General features: G+C 43.2%; 1 protein-coding gene and 2 long non-coding RNA genes across 7 annotated transcripts; 1 reads left to right on the top strand and 2 right to left on the bottom strand.

The window, feature by feature from the left end:
• The first annotated feature begins 7670 nt into the window (after window positions 1–7670).
• Window positions 7671–19664, top strand: LOC148135581 (uncharacterized). 4 transcript variants are annotated; one of them, XR_015754991.1, is made up of 4 exons: window positions 7671–8611; window positions 10067–10348; window positions 14247–14517; window positions 18673–18806. It is a non-coding gene; the product is annotated as an uncharacterized LOC148135581 (long non-coding RNA). The 4 variants fall into 4 exon arrangements; XR_015754990.1 differs by having other exon boundaries at window positions 7675–8611; window positions 14247–14485; window positions 18673–18810; XR_015754988.1 differs by lacking the exon at window positions 18673–18806 and having other exon boundaries at window positions 7699–8611; window positions 14247–16759.
• On the bottom strand, window positions 9934–18765 carry LOC148135582 (uncharacterized). Of its 2 annotated transcripts, none has more exons than XR_015754996.1 (2): window positions 18666–18765; window positions 9934–10461 (listed from the first exon to the last, which is right to left on the bottom strand). It is a non-coding gene; the product is annotated as an uncharacterized LOC148135582 (long non-coding RNA). The 2 variants fall into 2 exon arrangements; XR_015754995.1 differs by having other exon boundaries at window positions 18553–18679.
• A 3802-nt stretch (window positions 19665–23466) lies between the features above and the next one.
• On the bottom strand, window positions 23467–24109 carry LOC148135580 (histone H2B 1/2-like). Its single transcript, XM_087984493.1, has one exon. It carries the CDS (start codon window positions 24003–24005, stop codon window positions 23550–23552), a length of 456 nt encoding a protein of 151 aa, XP_087840619.1. The 5' UTR covers window positions 24006–24109; the 3' UTR covers window positions 23467–23549.
• Between the last annotated feature and the right edge of the window lie 3502 nt (window positions 24110–27611).

Here is a 27611-nt window from a genome sequence, read left to right as displayed (position 1 = left end):
GGGACTCAAATTATATAAATTTCGAGAGTTTGCTGAATTTGATGTGTATTTGTCCTCTGCCTTGTCTGGCATTAGACATTGCACCCACTTACAAGGGTACAAATAAAGGACACTACTGATTCAGATTTTTGTCTCAGACTGCAATTGTTTAGTGAGTGAGCTTTGTTTCTCACACTGAGGAATTGGGCGACAAGTTTAGACAGTGGATTTGGATCCGCTCAGGCCTGGATGGCCAAAGGACCTGTTCCTGGGTGTGAGAAACAAAAGCTCACTCACTTCAATAATTTCAGACCGAGACCAAAAATCTGAACCAGTAGAGCCGTTTATTTGTACACTTGCAAGTGGGTGCAATGTCTAATGCCAGGTAAGGCAATGACAAATACACACCAAATCCAACAAACTCTCGAAATTTACACAATTTGAATCCCCATATTTTTTCTTATTTCATTGTTTGCCCTCTCCTCCGCTTACGTCACTCATTTCCTTAAGACTGATCCCACAACTTCTGTTTATCCGGCCTTGTCCGTGACAAATGCCTATCTCTGGCCCCCATCAGGTTGTTTGACATCATCTCACTGCTGGTCACCGCTAGGCATATCCTTTCTTTATTAGCATTTATTCCTCTCCGGAGGCCACTCTGACCTTTATGACCTCTGAAATTAGGGTTTGTTCCTGTGTCCCCATACAAGTGGGAAAACAGATGTTTATACAGGCCTCTCTTCACAGCATTTTATCTCGTGCCTGTATTTCTACCATTGTTTTGTAATCATGTCTCATTGCTGATATATCATTTTTAACGGATTATATATTTCCTCATTCTTGCTAAGTCAGCTCTCATCCGAAACAATCCCAAACTAATGTGAATTCATTTACTCTGGATCAGAACTTATAATTGCAGAAATAACATTAATTCGCCTATATCCCACAATTTCCCCTTTTTCTTTTGATTACCATTTGTTATCTTCTGCATTCTTGTCTCTTTTTTTTTCCTTAAACATCGTTCCCAAAATTCGCAAGCATCATTTCAGAGATTTCATCCATCTTGGTTTCACTCATCTCCTCATTATTAGCCGATAAAGTTACTCTGTCTGATTCCCACTTAGGGGCATCTGTTTCATCAAGGCTGTTTCAATCGGTCTTTGGGTGAGCCCTCGTATACAGGGTATGACACAACAGCCAATGGCCACTAATACCCCGACTACTACTATCAGGGAAGTAAGGATAGAAACCACCACCCCCTTCCATTTTCCAAACCAGGATTCAAGCCATCCCGTGAGAGATGTGTCTACTCCTGAATTCTCAGCCAATTCCTCTGCTAAGGTCATCAATCCCCGTAAGGCCCGAGTAATTGAACCATCAGGCGCAGTATTATTAGGAATAAAGGTACAACAGCTTCCTCCTAACATCACACACACCCTTTTTCTACTAAAATCATGTCAAGGGCTATTCTGTTTTCCCATGCCATTCTACTTGTCGCATCAAGCTTTTCTGATATTCCTTTAACCGCATATCTTGTATAATTTATAAATCGCTGTTGATTATAGAAAATGTTATTTATCCAATCTACATTTTTATTAATTGTTACCCACCAAAAGAGAGCAGAGTCAAAGCTTGCTGTAATCTGGTTACGAGCCTTGAATTCATCAGGCACTCCCCTCGGGACTCCTACCGAGTCGAGATAAATCCTGTCATCAAAAGAAGTATCTAACAGTAACCTCTTACCCCTTCCCTTTTTCCCTACGATCTTTTCCTTCTCAAATGCCAAGGTAAATGGAATTGCCAGTTGTACAATTGCACATATCCTTCTCCAATCCGGAGGTAGAGTGGGTCTCAATATTTTGCCTCTACAGTACCACCACAGATCCGCTCGGGGAACCTTTAGTGCTGAGTAGTTCCCTCCCTTCTCCGTTTCGGTAACATTCTTCATCTCTGTACATAATTTCAGCTCCCCCAAATCTCTCGACCGACTTGTACCTCACCTGCGCACACACGACGTGTGATTTCCAACTGCGGCGGAAAATGTGGGGGGAACTTATGCATCTTTCTTCTCCAAGGGAGGGAGCATCAGAGATAGGGAGGTACAATTCCTATCATTCCATGCAGTCTCATCATGGTACAGAGCTATCATACATTTCATGCCCTTCCTGTCTCGTTCCACCCGAGCGGAAAGGGAACCACCTGGGCCACTGGCCTACCGGAGGCACATCCATAGCAATTGCTTTTGTTCAGACTTTTTACAGTACACTTTACCCATTCAACGCAGGCATTTGCATCCCCGTACCCAGTTTCTATTTCGATGGTCTGTTTCAAGTCCTTTATCTCTATAATTTTTACTACTTTAGGATCATCGGGAGGGTTGAAGAGTTGTATCTCATTACCCAGTCATTTTACCCGTTTTCCCTGTCCTACACTAATTTGAAAACAACAGCCCGCGAAATCCTTCCCAATTGTTTTCATTTCAATCCCAAATGTTTCATTTAATTGTATCTCATAAGTGTCCCCCTCCCCCCAGAATTGCTTCGTGCCATGTGGTTTTCCTTATCGTTAAGTACATTGGGTTACACTTTTTATCGAGACAATCGCGAGCTGGTCGGAAGGGGGCCCGGTGTACTGTGACGAGACCATTATACCAAGTACCATCCCCAAGGCTATCCCCATAGGACTTAAGATGTATCTCAGAGCTGCGGTACCATCTTTGATTAGCTACATCCCCACAGTTTACTAAACTGCATGCATCAGTGTCTATTACTTGTGGATTATCAGACTCAGGAACCGTTAATAATATATATGAAAATGATATTTGACACAATCCCAATACTAAGAAGGCTAGCATCATAACTCTAAACATTCCCAGTATTCTAATCATCATGCTGAAGCACAAAAAGACTTTGTATACTATCTGACAGAAATAATCCCGCGCTCGCGCCGCCACTGTATAGTCAGTTTCTCAAAGTCTCTTTAGTCTGAGTTTTAGCGGGTCTTGCGTTGATTCGGCCATCCAGACTTCTTCCTCAACTGGAGGGTCCACAGGCCCATTGATCTGAGTGTAATGAGTTCAGCCTTTTTCCGCCGTCCTTATTGCCGTTAGGGTAGTCAAAAGAGCCTGGTACGGCCTTTCCCAGTCCGACTGCAATTTAATCTCTGTCCATGATTTTACTAAGATCCAATCACCCGGCCGGAGGGGTGAACAGTGAATTCAAGGGTCGGAGTCTGTGCCAATAAACCCTGTTTCCTGAGGAAAGACAAAGAGGAGGACAAGCCCAGCATATACTTCTTTAAAAACAAATCTTTAGTTTCGGGAATTGGTAATTCTCCATTCGTTCCCAGATAAGGTAATCCAAATAAGATTTCATAGGGGGATAGTCCCAAATCTTTCCTCCGCCAAGGGACAAGCCCAAATGGCATCCTTGCAATCTATCACACTAAACCATCTGTGGTCATGAGGGATCTTACTTAATAACGTGTAGGGGTTTGGCACCATTGGGTGCCTGATCTGTACTATTCGATTCAATGTTCTCAAATCCTGCACCAATCGATAAGTTCCATCAGATTTCCACACTGGTATAATTGGGGTATTATAAGGAGACATACATGGCTCCAACAGCCCATCTCTAATCAGTCCTGCAATTACTGGCTGCAGACCTCGTTTACCTTCTATGGAAATAGGGTATTGTCGTTCACAGACAACGTCCCCTTTCCGTTTTAAATTTATTAAAAGGGGAGGGATATGTAGTTTTCCACGATTCCCTTCTCTAGCCCATACAATAGAGTCTATCTCTCTCTCTGCATTCACTGTCAACATCGCTAGTTGTACAACTAATTCCTTTTTCCTGAATTCCAATCTCCAGTCCTAAAAGGAGAATTATGTCTCTCCCTAGTAAGTTACTTCCTATATCAGGGATGTACAGCAGTTCCCCTGTGACCCTATCCTTAGGACCTTCGACCATCATAGGTTAAAATACTGGAACAGTAAATCCTTCCCTTTTACCCCCGAAATAGTAATTGACCGTGTCGACATTTCTACCTTCTTTGTTTTAAAATTCAGCGATGACCGTGCTGCCCCTATATCTACTAGGAAGACTGCCTCTTCCCTATAGGGTCCCACCTTCAAGTTTATCAAGGGTTCCTGGTGGGCCCCCGAGGGCAGGAACCCCTGACACCCTATTCTTCATCAAAATTCATAAGCGGAATTGCCCTTTCTTCCCTTTGTAGATCAGGACACTCCCGCTTAATATGCCCTATCTTTCCGCAATAATAGCATCCTGCTGTGGAGACTTCCATCTCTGCCCCTGTCACCCAAACCCTATATCAAATGCTCCCCCTTGTCCTCTCCCTGTCCCTCTTCCTCTCTGTCCTACATGCTGCCACCCGCTGCTCCGGTTGCTCACTATTGGTTCCATTCTTTTCTTAACTACCTCATCAACCGTAGCTACCATCATTTTCGCCTTCCGTTTTTGTCTCTCATCCTCCCTCTTTACAAACACTTTCTGTGCCTCTCTCAACAATTCATCTAATGGTTTTTCACTCCACCCTTCTATCTTCTCTATCTTTCTCTCTATGTCTGGCCATGCTTTTGCCACAAAATGTACTTTCAAAAGACCTTGTGCCACTGGGTCCTCCGGGTTCATTCCAGAATATTTCGGCATGGAGTCCCTTAATCTTTGCAAGAAAGCTGTGGGAGTCTGATCGTTCTCCTGTCTAACTTCAAAGGCTTTAGTCAAATTCTGTGACTTCGGAACTGCCTCTCTTATTCCTTTTAGAATCAAGTCTTTCAATTCCCTCATTTCCTCTCTATACTCCAGGTTTTGGTTTTCCCACTGGGGGTCTTTGAGGGGAAACTTCACCTCTCCCTGTCCAGCATCCCCATCTCCAATCGGGTGTTCCCTGTCCTATATTTTAATGGCAGCTCCTCGTATAAGTCCCCTTTCCTCCCCAGTAAATAGTATATTCAAAATAGACATTAACTCATTCCTGAAGAAGGGCTAATGCCCGAAACGTCGATTCTCCTGTTCCCTAGATGCTGCCTGACCTGCTGCGCTTCTCCAGCAACACATTTCCATCTCTGATCTCCAGCATCTGCAGACCTCATTTTCTCTTCAGACATTAACTCAGCCCAGGTATACAGACTGGGCCCCAGAAATTGATCAATTTGTTCAGACAACCCCACCGGATCCTCAACCAGGACCTTCATTTCCTTTTTAAATGTTCTGACCTCCCCACTGGTGAGGGGGGCATTTACAAACCCAATCTCTTTGTCCCTATTGGTACCTCCCGAAGGGGATAAGTCGTTACGTTCTTCCCCTTTTTCTTTTAAAAGAAATATTGCAATATTTCTAGCTCCCCATAAATTCAAACACCAATTCATCAATTCATGCTTGACTAACCTTTAAAGCCTGTTCCTAACTTATAAATATATTTATATATTTACGTTCATTTCTTCAGTATTTAATATTTAAAATGCAAAATGCATACAGTTCCCAATTTTGAAATTCACTGTAATTACCCAGTTTTAGTCCTGTAATTTAAATCCAAAATTAGTTTTCTTAAATAGTCCTGACCAATCATTGCTCAATTACAATACTATGGGTCGTAAAATAATCAGAGCTGCCTTAAAAGAATTTGTCTATTCAAGTTTTTGAAAAAAAACTTCTAATACATGAACAATGGCTGAATCCAAGGTCACGGATATTAACCATAGAATTTTGTTTTTACTACAATCTAATGTTGAACTGAAACTTCAACTGTCCTCCATAAATCGCTTTTATGTAAAGATAAAAGAGATTAGTTAGAAATTGATCGTAAGGCAGTCATGATCTGTAAAAAGAACAGAAGTTATCATTCTTTTTTTTCTTCATAATCTCGATAGAATCCTTAACCTTAAAAGAAATCATGTTAAGTTTCCATAATAAAAATCAGATTCAAAACAGTCCTGGAACTCAAGCTCCAGGGAATAAAACACAAACATTCAATCACCAACAAACAAATGTTCACTCAAACCAAATCACAAAGGGTTAAACTTCCTACCAGCTGTACAGCTCTTTTCATTCTCTCTCTCTCTCTCTCTCTCTCTCGCACATTGACATATAAATTCAGATATTTACAAACCCAGTCTTCGTCCAATCTGTACTTTGGCCAGAAGACAGCGGGACGAAGAATGGATTCCTTAGTCCATACAAAACAACAGTATTTAATCATCTTTCTTCCTTGTACAAGTATTATTTTGCCAATTCCACAACATCCTGCCCAAAGGACTTTCTGGAAGTATGTTGTAAGGGACCCCGCCTCCATTTCCATTGTCTTTTCCTTACTTTGTTTTCCCAGAGGCTTTTTCCTCATCCACAGCACAATCCATATTGAGTTCCTTCGTTAGGCCCTTATTAACTACAAAAACTCAATCCCGGCCACCAAGGCAATACTTAAAAGTCAATTTTCTTACCTTGGTCTGTGCACAGAGTTGCCTGGCCCCTTTTTGCCGTATTGTCTATCAACCTCCTATCACTGTCTGATTCAGATGTCTCTCTTGTAGGATTCACACCAGTCACCCAAGGGAGCAGACCAAACCGGGACACGAGACCGCTCCTCTATGGGGAACAGGATGCGTCTTCCCAGTGTCCAAGGCCAGCCACTCCCCCTGGCGGTGGAAGAAAATCCCGGACAGCCCCCAATTGTGAGAAACAAAAGCTCACTCACTTCAATAATTTCAGTCCGAGACCAAAAATTTGAAGCAGTAGAGCCGATTATTTGTACACTTGCAAGTGGGTGCAATGTCTAATGCCAGGTAAGGCAATGACAAATACACACCAAATCCAACAAACTCTCGAAATTTATACAATTTGAATCCCCATATTTTTTTCTTATTTCATTGTTTGCTCCTTCCTCCGCTTACGTCACTCATTTCCTTATGACTGATCCCACAACTTCTGTTTATCCGGCCTTGTCCGTGACAAATGCCTATCTCTGGCCCCCATAAGGTTGTTTGACGTCATCTCACTGCAGGTCACCGCTAGGCATATCCTTTCTTTATTAGCATTTATTCCTCTCCGGAGTCCACTCTGACCTTTATGTCCTCTTTAATTAGGGTTTGTTCCTGTGTCCCCACACAAGTGGGAAAACAGATGTTTATACAGGCCTCTCTTCACAGCATTTTATCTAGTGCCTGTATTTCTACCATTGTTTTGTAATCACGTCTCATGCTGATATATCATTTTTAACGGATTATATATTTCCTCATTCTTGCTAAGTCAGCTCTCGTCCGAAACAATCCCAAACTAATGTGAATTCATTTACTCTGTATCAGAACTTATAATTGCAGAAATAACATTAATTCACCTATATCCCACATTGGGCTATCAATTTTCTTTGTTCTTTATTACATTTGCCTTCCTAACCGCCACGTGAACCTGCCTGTTAACCTGAAGAGAATCATGAACTCGGACTCCCAAGTCCCTTTGTGCTTCAGATTTCCGAAACCTTTCCCCATTTAGGAAACAGTCTCCGCCTCTACTTTTCTAATCCCATTGCATACCCTCCCACACGGTCATCCATCTGCCAACCAAACTTTAATAGGATCCTGAACTCGGACTCACCCCCCGAGGACCTTGTTTGTGCTTCAGGCCTGGCAGCATCTGTCAACGTTTCGAGTTCTGGGCAGCCGTCCTTCGGGAGAGTGGCCTTTGGTCTTGATATGCCGCCGCACAATTTCTTGTTCACCCCCACCTCTCTGTCTGTGTGTATTTGTCATTATTATTGAGTTTGGCGAGTCCCGGAGCCGGCCCTGTTGTTTCTCTCTCCTGAAAGGGTTGTCCCTTTAAAGAGCCTTTCCCCTGAAGCAGCTGCTAACGGTCACTTGGGGCACGAGGCGGCCGTTAACCGCCATCTCGCGCGGGGCCTGAAGCTAAAATGGCGCCGGGGCCACGCGGGAAGGAAAAGTGCCGAGGGAGAGCGGACTGTGTCAACATGTCCCGTTCCCGAGGGTCAGGATGGTGGTTATTGGGGGGTGGAGGGGGACAGGAGAGATTCCCCGTCCCAGTGAGGCACTTTGTACAAACCGTGAGGTCTCTTTCCGTTTCCCTCTCTCTATACATCTATCTCTGTAACTGTTTGACTGTCCATGACTTGCTTTAACTCTCGATGTTGATTAATGTCGATGACTCTGTGATCTTGTGTTTCTCTCTGACTCTCTATCACTGTTTCTTTATAACGTTCTGTCCCTCTGTCTCTCTCTGCCTCTCTATGACCCTCTGTCTCTCCCTGACTCTAGTCGGAGTACCGTTTGTTGTTAAACACAACAACAGTTCCTGCCTTAGAAAAGTGCCTAACAGTTTAGTTTAATCACAGGCATCCCTGTGTCAGTCCTAGAGCTGAATGCCCACCTGGAAATTAGGTAATGGAGGGAGACATCACCTCGTTAAACCGCTAGGTTCGACCCCAATTCAATATATTTTCTGTAAAAATGGTGAGGAGATTTACTGGGAATACTCCAACCACTGCAGAACCGTACACACAATCATCAACATCAGCAAAAGTCAAGAGGGCAATTAGCACTGTGCTGTTTCTAACCAGCAGGCAGAGTCTCTCCTGAACAGCAAATATATCGCCATTTCAGTGATCGGTGAGTTTTTAAGCATTTGTATACAAATCGACATTATCAGAGGAATGTGATAGCGCTGGGGGAGCATGCAGAGGGAAGTTTACCAGGATGTTTCCTTGGGAACTGGAGAGTTTCGGTGATGGAGAGAGAGATTGGACAGACTGTAGTTGTTTTCCTGAGAGCAGAGGAGATTGAGAGTGTGGTGACATGACTGAGATGTATAAAATGAAGAGGGGTGTAGATAGGGTAGAGAGGAAGAAACTTTTCCCCCTTTGATGGAGGGATCAATGACTGGGGGAGGGGCATACGTTGAAAGTAAAGGGCAGGAGGTTTAGAGAGGGATGTGGCGGCAAACATTTTCACCCAGAGGGTGGTGGGGAATCTGGAACTCACTGCCTAGAAGGGTGAGAGAGGCAGAAATCCTCATCACGTTGAAGAAGGATTTAGATGTGCACTTGTGATGCCAATGCTACAGTGAGATTAAGTGGTCCTTGAAGTTTCACTTGTATTTTCCTGCAGAAATAGGGGCTTGAATATGGTGAATAGCCAAGGTTTTTTTCTGCAGGACAGGGGAGTCCAAAACTAGAGGGCGTTGGTATAAGTTGAGAGGGGAAAGATTTAAAAGTGACCAGAGGGGGTACTTCTTCACACAGATGCTGCCTGTTTGGAATGCGCTGCCAGAGAAAGTGGTAGGAGTGGGTAAAAGAGATTTGGAAAGATACATGAATAGGAAAGGTTCAGATGGATATGGGTCAAAGGCAAACAAATGGGACTAGTTTTGTCAGTGAGGCCTGGTCAGCATGGACGCGTTGGGCCGATGGGTCTATTTCCATGCTGTATGACCCGATGACTGGGAAAGTTGTATTAGAGAATAGAGAATTGGTTGCTTTTGACTGGTATGGATTCAGTTGGCCGAAGATCTGGGCTGTAGACCTCTGAGTCTACAATTACTTGTTAAGCAATCCATCAGAGAAAGGTAGGAGCTTAGACAATATGAGCTGAGGGAGGCTGATGGTAACACCAAAGATGTTCATCGTAGTGTAGGGTTGGGGTTAGTGATGGTAACCCACAGGATGTTGACATTGAGATGGGGGTGGGGACAGTGACAATAACCCTCGGGACGTTAATAGTGGGGATGGGGACAGTGACGGTAACCCTCAGGATGTTGATAGTGGGGATGGGGACAGTGACGGTAACCCTCAGGATGTTGATAGTGCAGCGGGGTGGGGACAGTGATGGTAACACCATTGAACATCAACAGGCAATGGTTGGATGATTTGGCCATCCATTCTTAACACAAACCTTTTGAAGTATAGATTTTACAACATAGGGAGACCTTGCAATGATGTGAAATCTTGCTTGTTTTATTTCTCCTTTCCATCAATTATTATCCTGTCATCAAAGATAACATCTGTGAAAAAAGAGACAATTTCAGCGTCTGATCTTTTATTTCTTCTTTGTCTTGTTTTGTTCCAGTTCCTGTTGCTGGGAATTTCTTTACCCCCAGAGCCAATAAAATGGAGATCCTGATTGGCAGTCATCTCGTTCTAGAGTGTGTACTGAGCCAAGGTACTGGACCTTACTTTCAATGGTACTTTCAACAGAAAGCCTTAAACAATGCCAGTGGGAATTACAGCTCGAGCTCAGACAGGACAGAGCTGGCCATTGAATCTTTCCAGTCCCAGCACCATGGCTGGGACTGGAAAGTGTCTCTTGATCAACAAGTGACCAGTAAATTCATCGACCTCACGATGCCAGGTAATCCATTCTTCATCCATGATCTGTGCTCATTCTTCACTGGGGTTCTACTGAAGACTTGACATGAACACTCTTTAAAACAAAATTGCCTCAGGCACTCCGTCTCGCAGCATCTGTGGGGAGAGGGAGAGAGACAGACAGACAGAGTTAATGTTGCAGGTTATAAACACAAAGGGCTGAAAAAACTCAGCAGGTCTGGCAGCAGCTGTGTGGGGAGAGAGAGAGAGAGTGTGTGTGTGTGTGTAACATCCTTGCTCAGATAAGGGAGACCTTCACAGTGAGACGATTAAAGTCCAGGAGCAGGGATGACTTGCGACAATTGGACAGGGTGAAGAACTGTGTGTGCAGTTTGGGGTCTCCTTATCTGAGAAAGGACATTGTTCCTATGGAGGGAGTGCAGCAAAGGTTTCCCAGAGTGATTCCTGGGATAGCAGGACTGACTGGTGGAGACAGATTGGATTGGTTAGGACGATATTCACTGGAGTTGAGAAGAATTAAGGTGGAATCTCATAGAAATCTATTAAATTTGAACAAGGACGAGACAGAGTAAACACAGGGAGGGTGTTCCTGGTGACCAGGTGGAGAATCCAGAACCAGGGTGTCATTGTCTAAAGGAGACTTGACAAGACTGAGATGGGGAGAAATGTCTTTACCCAGAGAGTGGGGAGCCTGTGGAATTCTCTGTCACAGAAAGCAGTCAGGGCCAGAACACTGAATGTTATTCAGGAAAGAATTGGATTGAGTTCTTTGGGGCTAAAGGGAGAGTGCGGGGAGGCACAAGATGAAGTTGGGTGACCAGCCATGATCCCATTGAATGGGCAGAGCAGGCTGGAGGGGCCGAATGGCCTCCTCCCAATGGTATTTTCGATGTTTCTCTGTGAATGGCCCAGTTGCCACTGACAGATGGATGACACGGAAGCTTTGCCTCAATTATATGTAGGCAGTGAAAATGAGGGACAATAATTTCCAGTGTGGATGCAGAGTGCTCTTTTGAGTTCAGCATCAAATATTCTGGGTTGGATTGGTGGGATGTTGTTAATGAGAGGCTGCACAGCAACAGTGATGTCACTGCGATGGTGAGGGTTTGGTGTGAACTTTACAGACACGAAGGTTATCCTCCAAATGGACGGGTGTTGGCAGGGGGTCAGGGTAACAGGGAACAGGAAACAGACCTTCACTCCATGTGATGTTCAAAAGTGGCTGGATTTTAGTTTTGAGATGGTGAAAACTAAGTACACCAAACTGCTATCTGTTTCGGAGTCATCTATAATCAAAAAACAATAAGCGACACAGTGGCTCAGTGGTTAGCATTGCTGCCTCACCGCACCAGGGTCCCAGAGTCAATTGAGTCACAGAGTCAGAGATGTACAGCATGGAAACAGACCCTTTGGTCCAACCCATCCACGCCGACCAGATATCCCAACCCAATCTATTCCTACGGCGAGCCGATATCCCTCCAAACCCTTCCTATTCATATACCCATTCAATGTTGTTATTGTACCAGCGTCCACCACTTCCTCTGGCAGCTCATTCCGTACACGTACTACCCTCTGTGTGTAAATATTGCCCCTCAGGTCTCTTTTATATCTTTCCCCCTTCACCCTAAACCTATACTCTTTAGTTCTGGACTCCCCGACCCCATGGAAAAGAATTTGTCTATTTATCCTATCCATGCCCCTCATAATTTTGTAAACCTCTATAACCTCTATATGCACCAGGGAAAACAGCTCCAGCCTGTTCAGCCTCTCCCGATTGAACAAATCCTCCAACCCTGGCAACATCCTTGTAAAGCTTTTCTGAACCCTTTCAAATCCTTCTGATAGGAAGGAGACCAGAATTGCATGCAATATTCCAACAGTGACCTAATCAATGTCCTGGACAGCTGCAACATGACCTCCCAACTTCTGTAATCAATACTCTGACCAATAATGGAAAGCATACCAAACGTCGTCTTCACTATCCTGTCTGTCTGCGACTCCACTTTCAAGGAACTATGAACCTGCACTCCAAGGTCTCCTTGCTCAGCAACATTCACTAGGACCTTACCATTGAATGTATGAGTCCTGCTAAGATTTGCTTTCCCAAAATGCAGCACCTCGCATTTATCTGAATTAACCTCCATCTGCCACTTCTCAGCTCATTGTCCCATCTGGTCAAGATCCTGTTGTAATCTGAGGTAACCTTCTTCGCTGTCCACTACACCTTCAATTTTGGTGTCATCTGCAAACTTACTAACTGGACCTCTTATGCTCGCATCCAAATCATTTATGTAAATGACAAAAAGTAGAGGACCCAGCAACGATCCTTGTGGCACTCCACTGGTCACAGGCCTCCAGTCTGAAAAATAACCCTCCACCACCACTCTCTGTTTTCTATCTTTGAGCCAGTTCTGTATCCAATTGGCTAGTTCTCCCTGTATTCCGTGAGATCTAACCTTGCTAACTAGTCATTTAGGTATGGCATCCACTTCCCACCTTGGCAGAAATGGCCACATCCTGTTTAAAATACAGAGAAATACCCTTTGTCAGGGTCAAGTTTTGGCTTGTTCAAATCATGTGATTTGCCAAGAGAAATTGGTCTGTATGATGACCCCAGATATTTATAGTTCCTCCTGTACACTCTGTCTTTCAGACAAAGTTTGTTATTCTCATCCATTTTCATAGAATCCTACAGCACAGAAATAGGCCTTTCAGCCCAACTCGCCGATGGCGACTAGTTTTCCCAAATACAACGAGTCCCGTTTGTCTGCATTTGGCACATATCTCTCGAAACTTTTCTTATCCATGTACATTTTCAAATGTCTTTGAAATGTTGTAATTGTACCTGCCTCTACCACTTCCTCTGGCAGCTCATTCCATATACACACTCTCCTCTGTGTGATAAGTTTGCCTCTCAGATCCCTTTGAATCTTTCACCTCTAGTGGGCGGCACGGTGGCACAGTGGTTAGCACTGCTGCCTCACAGCGCCAGAGACCCGGGTTCAATACCCGCCTCAGGCGACTGACTGTGTGGAGTTTGCACATTCTCCCCGTGTCTGCGTGGGTTTCCTCCGGGTGCTCCGGTTTCCTCCCACAGTCCAAAGATGTGCAGGTCAGGTGAATTGGCCATGCTAAATTGCCCGTGGTGTTAGGTAAGGGGTAAATGTAGGGGTATGGGTGGGTTGCGCTTCGGCGGGTCGGTGTGGACTTGTTGGGCCGAAGGGCCTGTTTCCACACTGTAAGTAATCTAATCTAAAAAAAACTTTAACCTATGCCCACTAGTTTTGGACACGCCTACCTTGGGGAAAAGACCATACGTATTTACCTTTTCTTTGCCCTTCGTGATTTTATAACCTCTATAAGGTCACCCCTCAACCTCTGACGTTCCAGGGGAGAAGAGCTTATGCAGCTTTTTCTTATAACTCAAACCTTGTAGTTGTGGTCACATCTTTGTAAATCTTTTCTGTACCCATTCAAGCTTAAGAACATCCTTTCGACAGCAAGTTGACCAGAACTGTGCGCAGTATTCTAAAAGTGGCCTCACTATATCCTGTACAATTGAAACATGATGCACCAACTTCTGTCGTCAGTTTTCTGACCACTGAAGGCAAGCATGCCAAAACCCACCTTCACCAGAGTGTCTAGCTGCAATGCACATTCAAGGAACTTTTTGTTTGGAGGTCTTTTTGTTTGGAAACACTGCCCAGACTTGTGCTATTAACAGTACAACTCGTGCCATGGTTTGCCTTACCAAAATGCAACACATCATATTTATCTAAATTAAACTTCTTCTGCCATTCCTTGACCCACTGGCCCAGTTGATCAAATTTCCATTGTACTCTTAGATAACCTTAGATAACAATGCCACCAAATTTGGTCCTGCTCCTATCTGCTACGTTTCTGTGTTGACCTGTTTTCAGGCTGATCAAGTGGAGCAGCAACCACCCTGCATCACATATGCCGCCTTGAGGCACACAGATACAGGAGGGATGAGGGACCAGGTTAAGAGAAAGCGGGAAATGCTTATGCCAGCCATCCATGGACATCGTGAGACAGCACAGAAGGAAGCCTGTGAAGCTTCACAAATCGATCAATAACAATCCTACCTTCCAGCAAATAAGGAAGAGAAGGCAGAGCAATGTCACACTTCTGCGACCAGGCGAGGCTTTGTCTCAATTCACTCAGCAAGATGTCAGTTCCAAAGATGGACTTGTTTTGAGAAACCATCTGAATAATTGTGTCTCTCCCAACCCTCAATGTGTCAGTTTATCCCACTGTAGTACAATCTAACTATTGATGGCAGAGATTTTAAGTTTTATGCTGTTCACTCCTAACTTTAGCATCCATTTGATTTCCTGGCAAATGGGTCCAGGCAGAGGAGCCAATGAATTGAATGTATTCTCCATCTTTTCTTGAAATTGTGGTGGAAATAACTTGCTTTCCTGCCCTATCTTCAATGCCCTCTAACTTCATCACTGTCAATACACATCCAACTCTCTTTTCATACCTCACATGGAATCTAGCTCCATCACGATCCCAGGCTGTGCAATCCAAAATCCTAACAATTCTAAAGACATTTCTCCTCAACTCACTCCTTGCTCTCTTGCTGACAATCTTGAAATTGTGACCCCTAGTTACTGAACATGCTAACTAGTGGTAACAAAATATTCTTCTTTCCCCTACCAAAATTCTTCATAATTTTGAACACCTCCATAAGGCTCTTCTCTTAATCTTCTGTGCTCCAAGGAAAAGGAGCCTGATATCACTAATCCTTCCTGCTATGTAAAATTCTTCATTCCTGCTATCATTCTAGTAAATCTTCAGTGAATGCTCTCCAGAGCTTGAAGTTCCTTCCTTAAATAAAGTGTCCATTACTGAACACAGCTGTGATCTGACCAATGATTTGTAGAGATGTAGCATTACTTCCTCAGTTTTATACTCAATGCTTCTATTTATTTATAACCACTAGGATCCTATCAGCCTTCTTCACAATGGTTTCAGCTTGCCTGGCCAACTTCAGAGAATGATACACGTGAACCCCGAGGTCCCTCTGTTCCAGTGCTACCTTCAAAGACGTACCATTGACCCTGCATTGTTGCTCTGTGTTTCAGGTAGCAAAATGCATTACCTCACATTTCTCTGCATTGGAATTCATCTGCCAGATTTCTGATCATTTGGCCAAATTGTCAATCTCCCTGTGAAGTCACTCAGCATCATCCTCCCAATCATTCATCTCTCTGGGTAGTATCAACTGCAAATTTAGAGATTATATTACATTACATTACATTACATTACAGTATGAAAACAGGCCCTTCGGCCCAACAAGTCCACACCGACCCGCCGAAGCGAAACCCACCCATACCCCTACATTTACCCCTTACCTAACACTACGGGCAATTTAGCATGGCCAATTCACCTGACCCTGCACATCTTTTGGACTGTGGGAGGAAACCGGAGCACCCGGAGGAAACCCACGCAGACACGGGGAGAACGTGCAAACTCCACACAGTCAGTCGCCTGAGGCGGGAATTGAACCCGGGTCTCAGGCGCTGTGAGGCAGCAGTGCTAACCACTGTGCCACCGTGCCGCCCACATCTTCAACACCAATTCCTAATCATTTATATAATCAATGTAGTTATCAATGTGTACTTGTCAGTTCCTTTTATATGCATATAACTATCAATCTCTACCTGTCCATTTCCCCTATGTGAATGTGTGTTTACCAGTCTGTTCCTTCTGTGAGTTGATCCTGTCAATATTAATCTGTACTTGTCAATTTTTCCTATATCAATATGTGAATGCAGTTACCAATCTATGCTCCTCAATCTCTGCCTTGTCAATACGTGAATTCAAATATAGATTTCTACCTATCAGATCCCCGTTAATGAATGTGAACAGTGCAGTTACTAACATGTACCTGTGAGGTTCTGCTCTGTGAATATGCGTGTCGTTGTCAGTGTACTTGTCAGCTTACGCTGTGTGAAACTGGGAGTGTAGTTATAATTCTGTTCCTGTCAGTTTTAGTTTTGTGAATTAGAGTATAGTTATTAATCTGTCCCTGACAGTTATTGCAATGCGACTGTGTGACTACCCAGTTGTGACTGACTTAAATTAACAGAAACTGACCGACAGAGAGTGATAGTCGTCCATTTGCATCACATTAACTGTGTCGTCATCTTTTGTTTGTCTGTTTCTGCAACATGAATGAGTGTGTAGTTATCAACCTGTACTTGTCAGTTTCTACTCTTGTGTGTCAAAGTGGAAGCTAGTAATATTCTCTGTGTCTATGTGATACATTCTGTGATAGTTGTTATGAGAGTGCTGAGACTGGGTCTTAATCTTTTCTGCACTTTGTGATTTTCTTTTAGTTGACTGTCAGTCTGTCGGGGTGGATGGGGGAGAGAGGGTGATGGCAGAAGGGAAATTGCTTTGATCTGAGAACCATTTTACATAGAACATAGAACATAGAAGAATACAGCGCAGTACAGGCCCTTGGGCCCTCGATGTTGCGCCGATCCAAGCCCACCTAAACTACACTAACCCACTATCCTCCATATACCTATCCAATGCCCTCTTAAATGCCCATAAAGAGGGAGAGTCCACCACTGTTACTGGCAGGGCATTCCATGAACTAACGACTCGCTGAGTGAAGAACCTACCCCTAACATCAGTCCTATATCTACCCCCCCTTAATTTAAAGCTATGCCCCCTTGTAATACCCGACTCAATACGCGGGAAAAGGTTCATACTGTCGACCCTATCTAACCCCCTAATCATCTTGTACACCTCAATCAAGTCACCCCTAAACCTTCTTTTCTCTAGTGAAAACAGCCCCAAGTGCCTCAGTCTTTCCTCATACGATTTTCCTTCCATACCAGGCAACATCCTGGTAAACCTCCTCTGCACCCGTTCCAATGCCTCCACATCCTTCCTATAGTATGGCGACCAAAACTGCACACAATATTCCAGATGCGGCCGTACCAGAGTCTTATACAACTGCATCATGACCTCAGGACTCCGGAACTCAATTCCTCTACCAATAAAAGCCAGTACGCCATATGCCTTCCTCACCGCACTATTTACCTGGGTGGCAACTTTCAGAGATCTGTGTACATGGACACCAAGATCCCTCTGCTCATCCACACTACCAAGTATCCGACCATTAGCCCAGTACCCCATCTTTTTGTTATTCTTCCCAAAGTGAATCACCTCGCACTTAGCTACATTGAATTCCATCTGCCACCTTTCTGCCCAGCTCTGCAGCTTCTCTATATCCTGCTGTAACCTGCCACATGCTTCCTCACTGTCAACAACTCCTCCGACTTTCGTGTCATCCGCAAACTTGCTCACCCAACCTTCTAACCCCTCTTCCAGGTCATTTATAAAAATGACAAACAGCAATGGTCCCAAAACAGATCCTTGCGGAACACCGCTAGTGACGGCACTCCATGAAGAAACTTTGCCATCAACTACTACCCTCTGTCTTCTTCCATCCAGCCAATTCCTAATCCAAACCTCCAACTCACCCTCAATGCCATATCTCCGTATTTTCTGCAGTAGCCTACCATTTTGAATCATGGTCACACATTTCCTGTTTGGGTCGAGAGTCTGGGATCTGTGGTTTCACTGAGACATTTAGTTTTAATTTGTACCCAGACATTGTTGGTGTTTTTTTGTGAAAGAGTTTTATTCTGCATGTCAGTTCATTTTTGTATGGTATTTTTTAGACCATATGCAACACAACAGCATGTCATCTCCTTTCTCACCAAAATCTGAATCACTGATATGGTACATCTCAGAAGCAGACCATTCAGCCTATTGTGCCTGTACTAGGACATTCTCTTATGCATCAGTTCTGCAGTAATTGTTGGGAATGTGAACTTTATCGACTGATTGTCAATATCTATATAGATACTGACAATTTGACATCAGTTCTGCTGTCATCTTTCTTTTAATAACTATAGTGCTAGTTTTGATATTTCCCACAATCTCGATCACAGATCATTTTAAGATCACATTTGTGTTCAGTTCTGGGCGCTCTTTTTAAGGGAGGATTCTCGAGCTCTAGAGAGGGTCATTGGAGATTTACTTGATCTCATTCATTTATGTTCAGTTGTGTGTTTGTGTCTGTGTGTAGCATAAACTCTGTGAATAAACTCTTTTGAATGAAGCTTAATTGTATTGCATTTCAGTCTCAGATTATTGTTAGATTGTGTGTGCACTTGCCTGTACATGAGCCTTTATCATGCGCTGCTGGGCACTGTATATCCTCAGTTGTGATAAATGATGTTGAGTCAATTCATATCTGGAAATAATTGAGGTCAAATTTTATTCTTTACCTTTCAGCATCCAGCGGCTGAGTGAGAGTGAGTTTACTCTTGTGCTGCCACTCTGTAACTCAGTTCACGTCTCCTGCAGTGAATGGAAAACAGCCAAAGTTCTTTAATTGTTTGTGCCAGTAGGAATCATGTGCAAGTGAAAAAGTAACACAGTGCAACAGAGAGGATTCCGTGCTGTTCTTCAGAGTCAAGGTCGGAAACACAATAAACCTTTTGTATCTTGTATAGTGTGGAATCTAACGGGCAGTAATGATATTAAAATGTCCGTCTTCAGAATGCCATTAGTTTTTGTTTCAGTGCATATTGATGTACTTTTCTGAACACTGCTGAACTAACAATCAGTGTAAACTGAATTCATTTGCAACTAAGTGAAAAGGTGACAAACAATTCAATTGCATTGGAGCTGACTGACCATAATGTTCCTTGTACAGAAAAGACAATTGATTCATTCACTTCTATTTTCTGATGGAGACAGAACATCACCCTGCTCTGTCGTGTGATGACACACCATTAACAGTAGATTAGATTAGATTAGATTACTTACAGTGTGGAAACAGGCCCTTCGGCCCAACTCTTTGGGTTACTCCATAGTAGGAAGGAGGAAAAGAAAAGGAGTTTTTTTTTTGGTATGCAGTGCACAATATGTAAACTGCCAAATTCAATTTATTGAACAATCAACACTGTTCAACTCTGCTTGAAAATAAAATGAGTAGTTCTACAAACCTACTAATTTTTGCCTTTTCTTTTCCCTTTCTCCACTGCTTTGAAGGGTGGTTATTAGATTCCACTGATACATTTTGTAAATTGCAGATAGATGTCATGCTTTTTCTGAGATACGTTCCAGGGAGGGGGAAGAGGAGTGCAGAGCTCTTTGTCGAAAATTGCAACCAATTTTGAAAGAATACATAATTATCTAAAAACAAAAAGTTTCTGCTTGGACTGAACCAGACAAAACAAAGTCTTCTACTGCAATATGAAGAAGTGGAGAATAATGATGTGATAAAGATGGGGATGGCAGCTCCTCTGCTACCATGATACATTTATGCAATTGGATGCTGCATGCTCAGGATGAAAATTGTTAGCTGGTTGTTTCTGATCATGCAGACTCAAAAGTTTTCTAGGGCCTGATTCTGTGCTGTAGGCCTCTCTGACCAGGGATTTGTGGGTAGAAATCATTTTGAATGTAACATTTTGCAATGTCAATAGAACAGTATAGCTGTTAGACATTGTAATGTGTGTCAGGATGGTGGATGTTTTTGAAAGTCATCATAAGTCAGAGAGAGAGACACTGTGTGTTAGGGGTGGGGGCAGAGAGGGGAAACATTTGGTTACGTACTTCTATGTCAGGCTTTGACGTAGAATGTGGACTTGGAATTTATATTGTTTGATTGCTGTGTCTATATACGTGACAAAAGATTACTTGTCGTTCTCGGTTACTGATAGTTGAAATGTTTCCTTCGAGAACAATTTGTCCTTGATCCACTTTACACATGGTTGTTCAAAGTAATTGCGTCAGCTATTTGTTCCCCTTGATTTTAACATTAAAGCTATCGTGAATAAATGCAGACAATATAAACATTAGTGGATTTGTGGGTGATGTATAAGCTTGTCAAAGGATACCCAAGATATAGATCACTTGCAGATATGGGCGGAAAAATGATAGATTGAGTTTAATCCGGCATGGTTTCAAAGGGTGGACTTTGGGAGATCACATGTTAAGGAAAGGTAGACAGTAAATGGCTGGACACTCATCATTGACATACAAAAGGATCTTGGGGTTCAAGTCCATTGCTCCCTGAAAGGGGCCATGCAAGTATTCAGGGTGGTATCTGAAAGGCAGCATGTGGCATGCTTGCCTTATTGGTCAGGGAATTGAGTACAAGAGTCAGGATGTCATATTGCAGCTTTATAAGACTTTGGTTAGGTCATGCTTAGTTTTGTGACAGAAGATTAATTCTGTCCTTCTTTGTTACTGATAGCGGAAATGTTTCCTTCAATATCTGTACTCACTATCTACTTATTATGGTTGTTCAAACTAACAGCATTGTCTATTTGTTCACCTCTATTGTAACGTGAAAATTATATTTTCTAAAGTTCAGAACCCACGAGGACAGCCTCAGTCGGGACGTTGGGTTCCTGTCACACTATACACTCTCTCTCACACACACACCCGTGCCCACACCCTCTCACAGGCTGATACACCATCACACTCTTACACACAAACACACACATTTGCATATGTACTCACACTCACAACCCACGGAAACCTAAACACATAAATAGAAAGCAGGCCATACCATCAGTGCTTCAGCCGGAGGCTCATTGATGATGTAACCTAGAATGGTAGAAAACGTCTAAAACAAACCTTCCAGTTCAGCAAACAAACCTATATCCAGAGGTCTCTCAAATTGAGATGCATGGTTACGGTTGATGGTCAGAATCTTTTTCAAAGACTTGAAATGTCTAAAACTAAGAGGCATACATATAAGGTGAGAGAGGGAAAGTTCAAAGGAGACCTAAGGTGAAGTTTTTATTTAAAGTAGAGAGTAGTAGGAGTAGAATGCACTGCTAGGGGTGGTAATGGAGGCAGATACGATACAGGTATTGAAGGAACTTTAAAATAAGCAAATTAATATTCAAGAAATAGAGGGATATGGACCAAGGGCAGGCAGAAGGGATTAATTTCATTCGGTGTCATGTTCGCCACAACATCGTGGGCTGAAGGACCCTTTCCTGTGCTGTACCATTCGATGTTCAGATTTAATGCAGTGTATATTTCAGCTGAGAATTCATTCAAGTTGATTGGAAATGGTTGCATGCATTGAGAATATAGATTAAAAAATATAAACTTCTATTTCCTTGGTAGTGGTTAGTTCTTGGTTTGAACATATCTCTCTGGAAATGGAGTTCAATGTGAACCTGACTCAATTCACTCTGATCATGGAAAGGATGTTCTTCGCTGTGAGTGGTAACACACCTGTTGTTTGTTCGAAGCAGCTGGTCACACTTGGCTCTGCACTGAGAGAATATTACATTGTATCGGTCCTTTGAGTACTTGCCTGGAGGAAGATAGAAGACATACCTCATGTAAATCAACATCAGTTGTGACTGGCATCAATATAACATTCAGTTAATAATTAGGATTTTTTGTTCAACACCAGCAATTTAAACAGAACCACAGGTCTGATTCCATTCCTGCTCTGAGCTGCTCCTTGTCCATTTTTTTTCTTAAAATTCTAACACCAGTTGAGAGAGATTCAGAAACTAAACAATACCCAAACAGCTCCATGAATGGGGCCACCTGATATTTTTATTTCAAAAATATACTTTATTCATAAAATATTTTATGATCTGTACAATTGGTCTTGCCATATATACGTAAACATTCAATTTCTTGGCATACAGAGACAAAATAATCATTCATATATACAGGTCTGTACGATTACTATCTACATATTTAGCTGGGGGTCAGCAGAGCCCCCCTACTGCGTCAGACCCCTGTGCTTCGGCAGGCAAAAGTTACACAGTGGTCTTTTCCGACCGCACCTATTGCAAGTGTCCATGTGGATATGAGAGTTTATACCTGTCAGTTCCGGCTTGGTGAATGTGTGGGTGTAGTTATCAAACTGTAACTTTCAGTATATGGTAAATATATTTACATATTTACACAGCAGAGATGGCAGAGTCTGATTGATAACTAGAGAATCATGACAATAATACAGCATTGAGGCAGCCATTTCTGATTGGTCCCATTGTCCAGCCCCGCCTAACGTTGTTTCAATTCCCAATCAGATATCTGCCTCATTCCCCAATCGGGGGAGGGCACGGGGAGGAAGGCGGAAAGTACCAGCGCCAAATCATCAACCGCTTTTTTACAACTTGAAAAGCCCGCCAATTTCCAAACAAAGTGTGTTTTACACTAAAAAATGAAGGGCAAAAAACTGACTGTTTAAAAAAATAATAATACTCATGTTAATTTACTTTTAGTTTACAAATGTGTACTTCACAGTCTTCCTCTCCCTCATTTGCTCACCTGTATCTGTCCATTTCTGATCTTGGGTGGGTTATTTTTTAAACCTTGAAAAGAGGCTGAAACAAAACGGGCCAAACACTGCCGTCTGCAACCTGTCTTCTCACTTCATATTTAAGTCGCACGCCGGCATGCTAATAAAGCAGCACACATTCTTCCGGCTCAGTATCGATGGCGAACACCGTTTACGACGACATTTTAAAGTTGTCCTCCCTTATCGGTCTCGAACAGAATCAGCAATAATCGCCACATTTCAGTCCGGCAGCTGTTTTGGTGTTCTCTCGGTTCACTTTGAAAGCCTCTCACCGACAGCAGAAAGTGTATTGCTGTTTACATTCTGAAAAGTCGGATTAAATCTGCGCATTGGCAATGTAGCACCAAAGATGAAAATACATCAGTGGGACTGAAAGCTGTGGGCACTTCCAACAGGGCTTTCAGCAATTTGAACTGTTTATGAAATCACTCTCCCCACCTCGTCAATTTGCAACTCACTTATAAAATCAAATATAGTATGTGACTAAAAATACCTGCTCAAGAATCACATGCAGACCAGAACTAATCAATCTTAAAAATGACTCTGGTGCTTAATCTGCTGTCTCTCTACTGACAAGGGAAGAGGCTGTATGTGATGTTTGAGGCTGTTTCTTACCTCACCCCCCCCCCCCCCTTCCCTTCCCCTTCATTCCCGTATCTCAAATTGCAAAGCAATGATAAAAGCTAAAAGTTAAAATAAAATCACATTTAAACTAAAACAAAATGTTTAAAGAAATGGTTCTGCTGTCTCAGGAAGTTTGTGGGTGGCTCTTAATAGAGCCTTTGGGTTGTGGATGTGTGTTTCAGTACAATGCGGTCCCTCACTTGGAGCTGGTGTACTTGGTCACCGCCTTTGTGCCCTCCGACACGGCGTGCTTGGCCAGCTCCCCGGGCAGTAGCAGCCGCACGGCGGTCTGGATCTCCCGGGAGCTGATGGTGCTGCGCTTGTTGTAATGGGCCAGGCGGGAAGCCTCCCCCGCGATGCGCTCGAAAATGTCGTTGACGAACGAATTCATGATGCTCATGGCCTTGGAGGAGATGCCGGTGTCGGGGTGGACCTGCTTCATCACTTTGTAGATGTAGATGGAGTAACTTTCTTTCCTGGTCCTTTTCCTCTTCTTGCCGCCCTTCGCTGACGTCTTCTTGATGATTTTCTTCGCGCCCTTCTTGGAGGTTTGCTGTGCTTTCTTCTCATCAGCCATGATGCCGCTCTCTTTCAGACACAGAATAAGAGAAAGTTGGCTCGGAGCTCCCTTTTTATAGACTGACAGCGTCATCAATGTTAATAAGGGATGGAGGAAAGTCTGGTTCCTGATTGGGTAGTTAACACGGAGTCATTCCCAAACACTCACCTTCTGTGATTGGTTAGAGTGGGACCCAATGTGGAGCTGTCAGAATCTGCAACGAAATATGAAGTGGATGGTGATTCTGTTCCCATCAGCCTGACTGAGGAAGATTTGTTTTTTGTCTGTGACACAGAAAGTGACTGTGGAATTGGTTCGCTTTCCTTTTGCTCGTTGTTGTGAAGATATGGGAATAGAAGGGTGTGTTTCTAGCTCCACATGTCTGTTTCTGGTCCTCTCTCTGGGCTGGAATTAACTGAGCTTGCCACTTTTCTCAGTGGTTAGCACTGCTGCCTCACTATGCCAGGGACCCTGCTTCGATTCCAGTTTCAGGCGGCTGTCTGTGTGGATTTTGCACATTCTCCCCGTGTCTGAGTGGGTTTCCTTCGGGTGCTCAGTTTCCCTCTCACAATTCAAAGACATGCAGGAAGGTGAATTGGCTATGCTAACTGCCCCGGGATGTGTAGGTTAGGTGCATTAATCAGGGGTAAATGCAGAATAATGGGGAATGGGTCTGGGTGGATTACTCTTCGGAGGATCGGTGTGGACTTGTTGGGCCGAAGTGCCTAATTCTACACTAGGCATTCTAAGAATGTGAGTGTTTTCTAGGTTTGGGTTGACGGAACTAGTTCTCAACTGCACGGAGTTGGAGAGAGATGAAAAAAGTCCCCATTTAAAGCGTTTTTTTTTGTGTCTCGGATTGAAAATGTCTGTCTTGACCGTGGGATAGATATATTTCTGAGAAATTGATTGTTAACTGTGGGCCCAGAGACCGTTCTGTAAATGTGTGCTTTGCAAGTACCTACAGTGTACCAGAACCATGTTGCTGCACTTTTTATTTCGGAGTATTGCAGTTTCACGAAGAGATTTAGGGCATTTCTCTGTCTCATACAAATGCCTGTTAACCAGCAACTGTTAGCATGCTATATGTGTGGCACTTTAATTTTGTATCTGTCCAGTCTTTATTTATATATTTGCCATTAACTCAACATCTGAGGCTCTGGTCCTCTGTGTAATAGTCAATTAGTGTTACTTCAAGACAGGTTTTATTCTGTATCCACCAAACACTGATGTGAGCGATAAAACATTACACTATTTGCATGCCACTTGGAAATGTTCCTCCAATCTGTGCCTATCCATTTCTGGGATGTAAAGCATTTTTGTTTGCTCTATTTCACAGTCTTTACATGTCAGTATGTTACTGGACTGTAACTCAAACCTTCTAAAGTGTAACCTGTTGTTTTTACTCTGTAGGTGTCAGTCATTAACACAAGAATGTATCTCATTTAGTATCTACAATTTTGAGTGTGACCACACACCACTTTGGACAGTCTCAGGTAGGACTCCGTCCCCTCCACACCCATATTCTTTGAATATCAGCTTCTGCGAATTGAAAGTAAGTTTATATTTATAACTGCAGCGTTTGGTAAGGGGAAATATCTTGTACATTGCAGAAATTGGCAAGAACAATGTTACGAGTGATGTTACACTGTTAATGTCAGTTTCTCACCAATGGATAGTTGCATTGTATCCTAACAATTTAGTGCTTTGTAACTGACTCCGTATTTCATTCTGTAACTGCCAGTTTGTTGTTTCTAATCTTGTTTTTACTCAGTTTGTCAATCACTGGCATGTGAGAGAGCAAAAACCTCAACATTTCTAGCTTTCAGATGAAATGAATGTTTTTTTAACTCCATCCCTGTTATGTTATGGTGACTTGTAATTGAATCTGTCAGTATGTGATCTGTGAGCACACAAAGTAAGTTAGAAATAAAGTGAAAGGTGAGTGATGCCTCTCATTTCTGTCATGCAATTGCAGGGTATACACTCGTTATTAATTTCTTTCAGAATTGTGTCCGGTGGCACAGTGGTTAGCACTGCTGTCTCACAGCGCCAGAGACCCGGGTTCAATTCCCACCTCGGGCAACTGTCTGTGTGGAGTTTGTGCAAACTCCACTGACTGTGTGGAGTTTGCAAATTTCTCCCTGTGTCTGCTTGGGTTTCCTCTGGGTGCTCCGGATTCCTCCCACAGTCCAGTGCAGGTTAGGTGAATTGGCTATGCTAAATTGCCCATAATGTTAGGTGAAGGGGTAAATGTAGGGGAATGGGTGTGGGTGCGTTGCGCTTTGGCGTGTCAGTGTGGACTTGTTGGGCCAAAGGGCCTGTTTCCACACTGTAAGTAATCTAATCTAATCTTAAAAAAATGTCTCAAAGCAGGAGACAATAAGAAAAATGAGAAGACTGACATTTTTATTTGCCTGTGTGTACTCAGCTCTGAGAATATGTTGTTGTGGTTCTGTTAGCCGAGCTGGGAATTTGTGTTGCAGACGTTTCGTCCCCTGTTTAGGTGACATCGTCAGTGCTTGGGAGCTTCCTGTGAAGTGCTTCTGTGATGTTTCCTCCGGCATTTATCGTGGTTTGTCTCTGCCGTTTCCGGTTGTCAGTTCCAGCTGTCCGCTGCAGTGGTCGGTATATTGGGTCCAGGTCGATGTGCTTATTGATTGAATCTGTGGATGAGTGCCATGCCTCTAGGAATTCCCTGGCTGTTTTCTGTTTGGCTTGTCCTATAATAATAGTGTTGTCCCAGTCGAACTCATGTTGCTTGTCATCTGCATGTGTGGCTACTGAGGATAGCTGGTCGTGTCATTTTGTGGCTAGTTGGTGTTCATGGATGCGGATCATTAGCTGTCTTCCTGTTTGTCCTATGTAGTGTTTTGTGCAGTCCTTGCATGGGATTTTGTACACTACATTGGTTTTGCTCATGCTGAGTATTGGGTCCTTCGTTCTGGTGAGTTGTTGTCTGAGAGTGGCTGTTGGTTTGTGTGCTGTTATGAGTTCTAGTGGTCGCAGTAGTCTGGCTGTCAGTTCGGAAATGCTCTTGATGTATGGTAGTGTGGCTAGTCCTTTGGGTTGTGGCATGTCCTCATTCTGTTGTCCCCTAGACAGGGGACGAAACGTCTGCGACACAAATTCCCAGCTCGGCGAACAGAACCACAACGAGCACCCGAGCTACAAATCTTCTCACAGACTTTGTTCTGAGAATATGTCTTATCAAAAATGTACCTGTCGGTTTTTTTAAGGAATATGAGAACATTGTTTTAAATCTACACCTGTCAGTTTCTCCAATATGAATGTTTGAGTGCAGTTTTCGATCTATACCAGAGAGTTCCAACTACATGAATGGATGAGTGCATTTGAAAGTATCTGTACCTTTCAGTGTGTGCTCTGTGAATAAGTGAGTGTACTTATAATATTTGGTTCTGTTTAACATGACACTTACCAGAAACTGCAGGAGCTCTTTTTACTTCAAATCTGTTGCTCAACATGAATAAGATTTTATCTATTGCCATCCATGTCCGAGTAGCATGGTGGCACACTGTTTGCTGTGATGGAGCTGATCACTAATGCCAAGCTATCTTATCTAATTCATTCCAAGACAGATTTTAGTAAAGGCTCTAAATACTCTAAGAGTTGATTGTAGTGAAGCTGAACAGACTGCTAGACCATGCACCAAATCTGCCACTGCTAGACCATGCACCA

The sequence above is a fragment of the Chiloscyllium plagiosum genome, unplaced genomic scaffold, assembly GCF_037043375.1.
Source record: "Chiloscyllium plagiosum isolate Xiang-an unplaced genomic scaffold, Cpla_swu_hap1 HiC_scaffold_49, whole genome shotgun sequence".
NCBI lineage: Eukaryota > Metazoa > Chordata > Chondrichthyes > Orectolobiformes > Hemiscylliidae > Chiloscyllium > Chiloscyllium plagiosum.
This window is presented reverse-complemented; position numbering and strand designations above follow the sequence as displayed.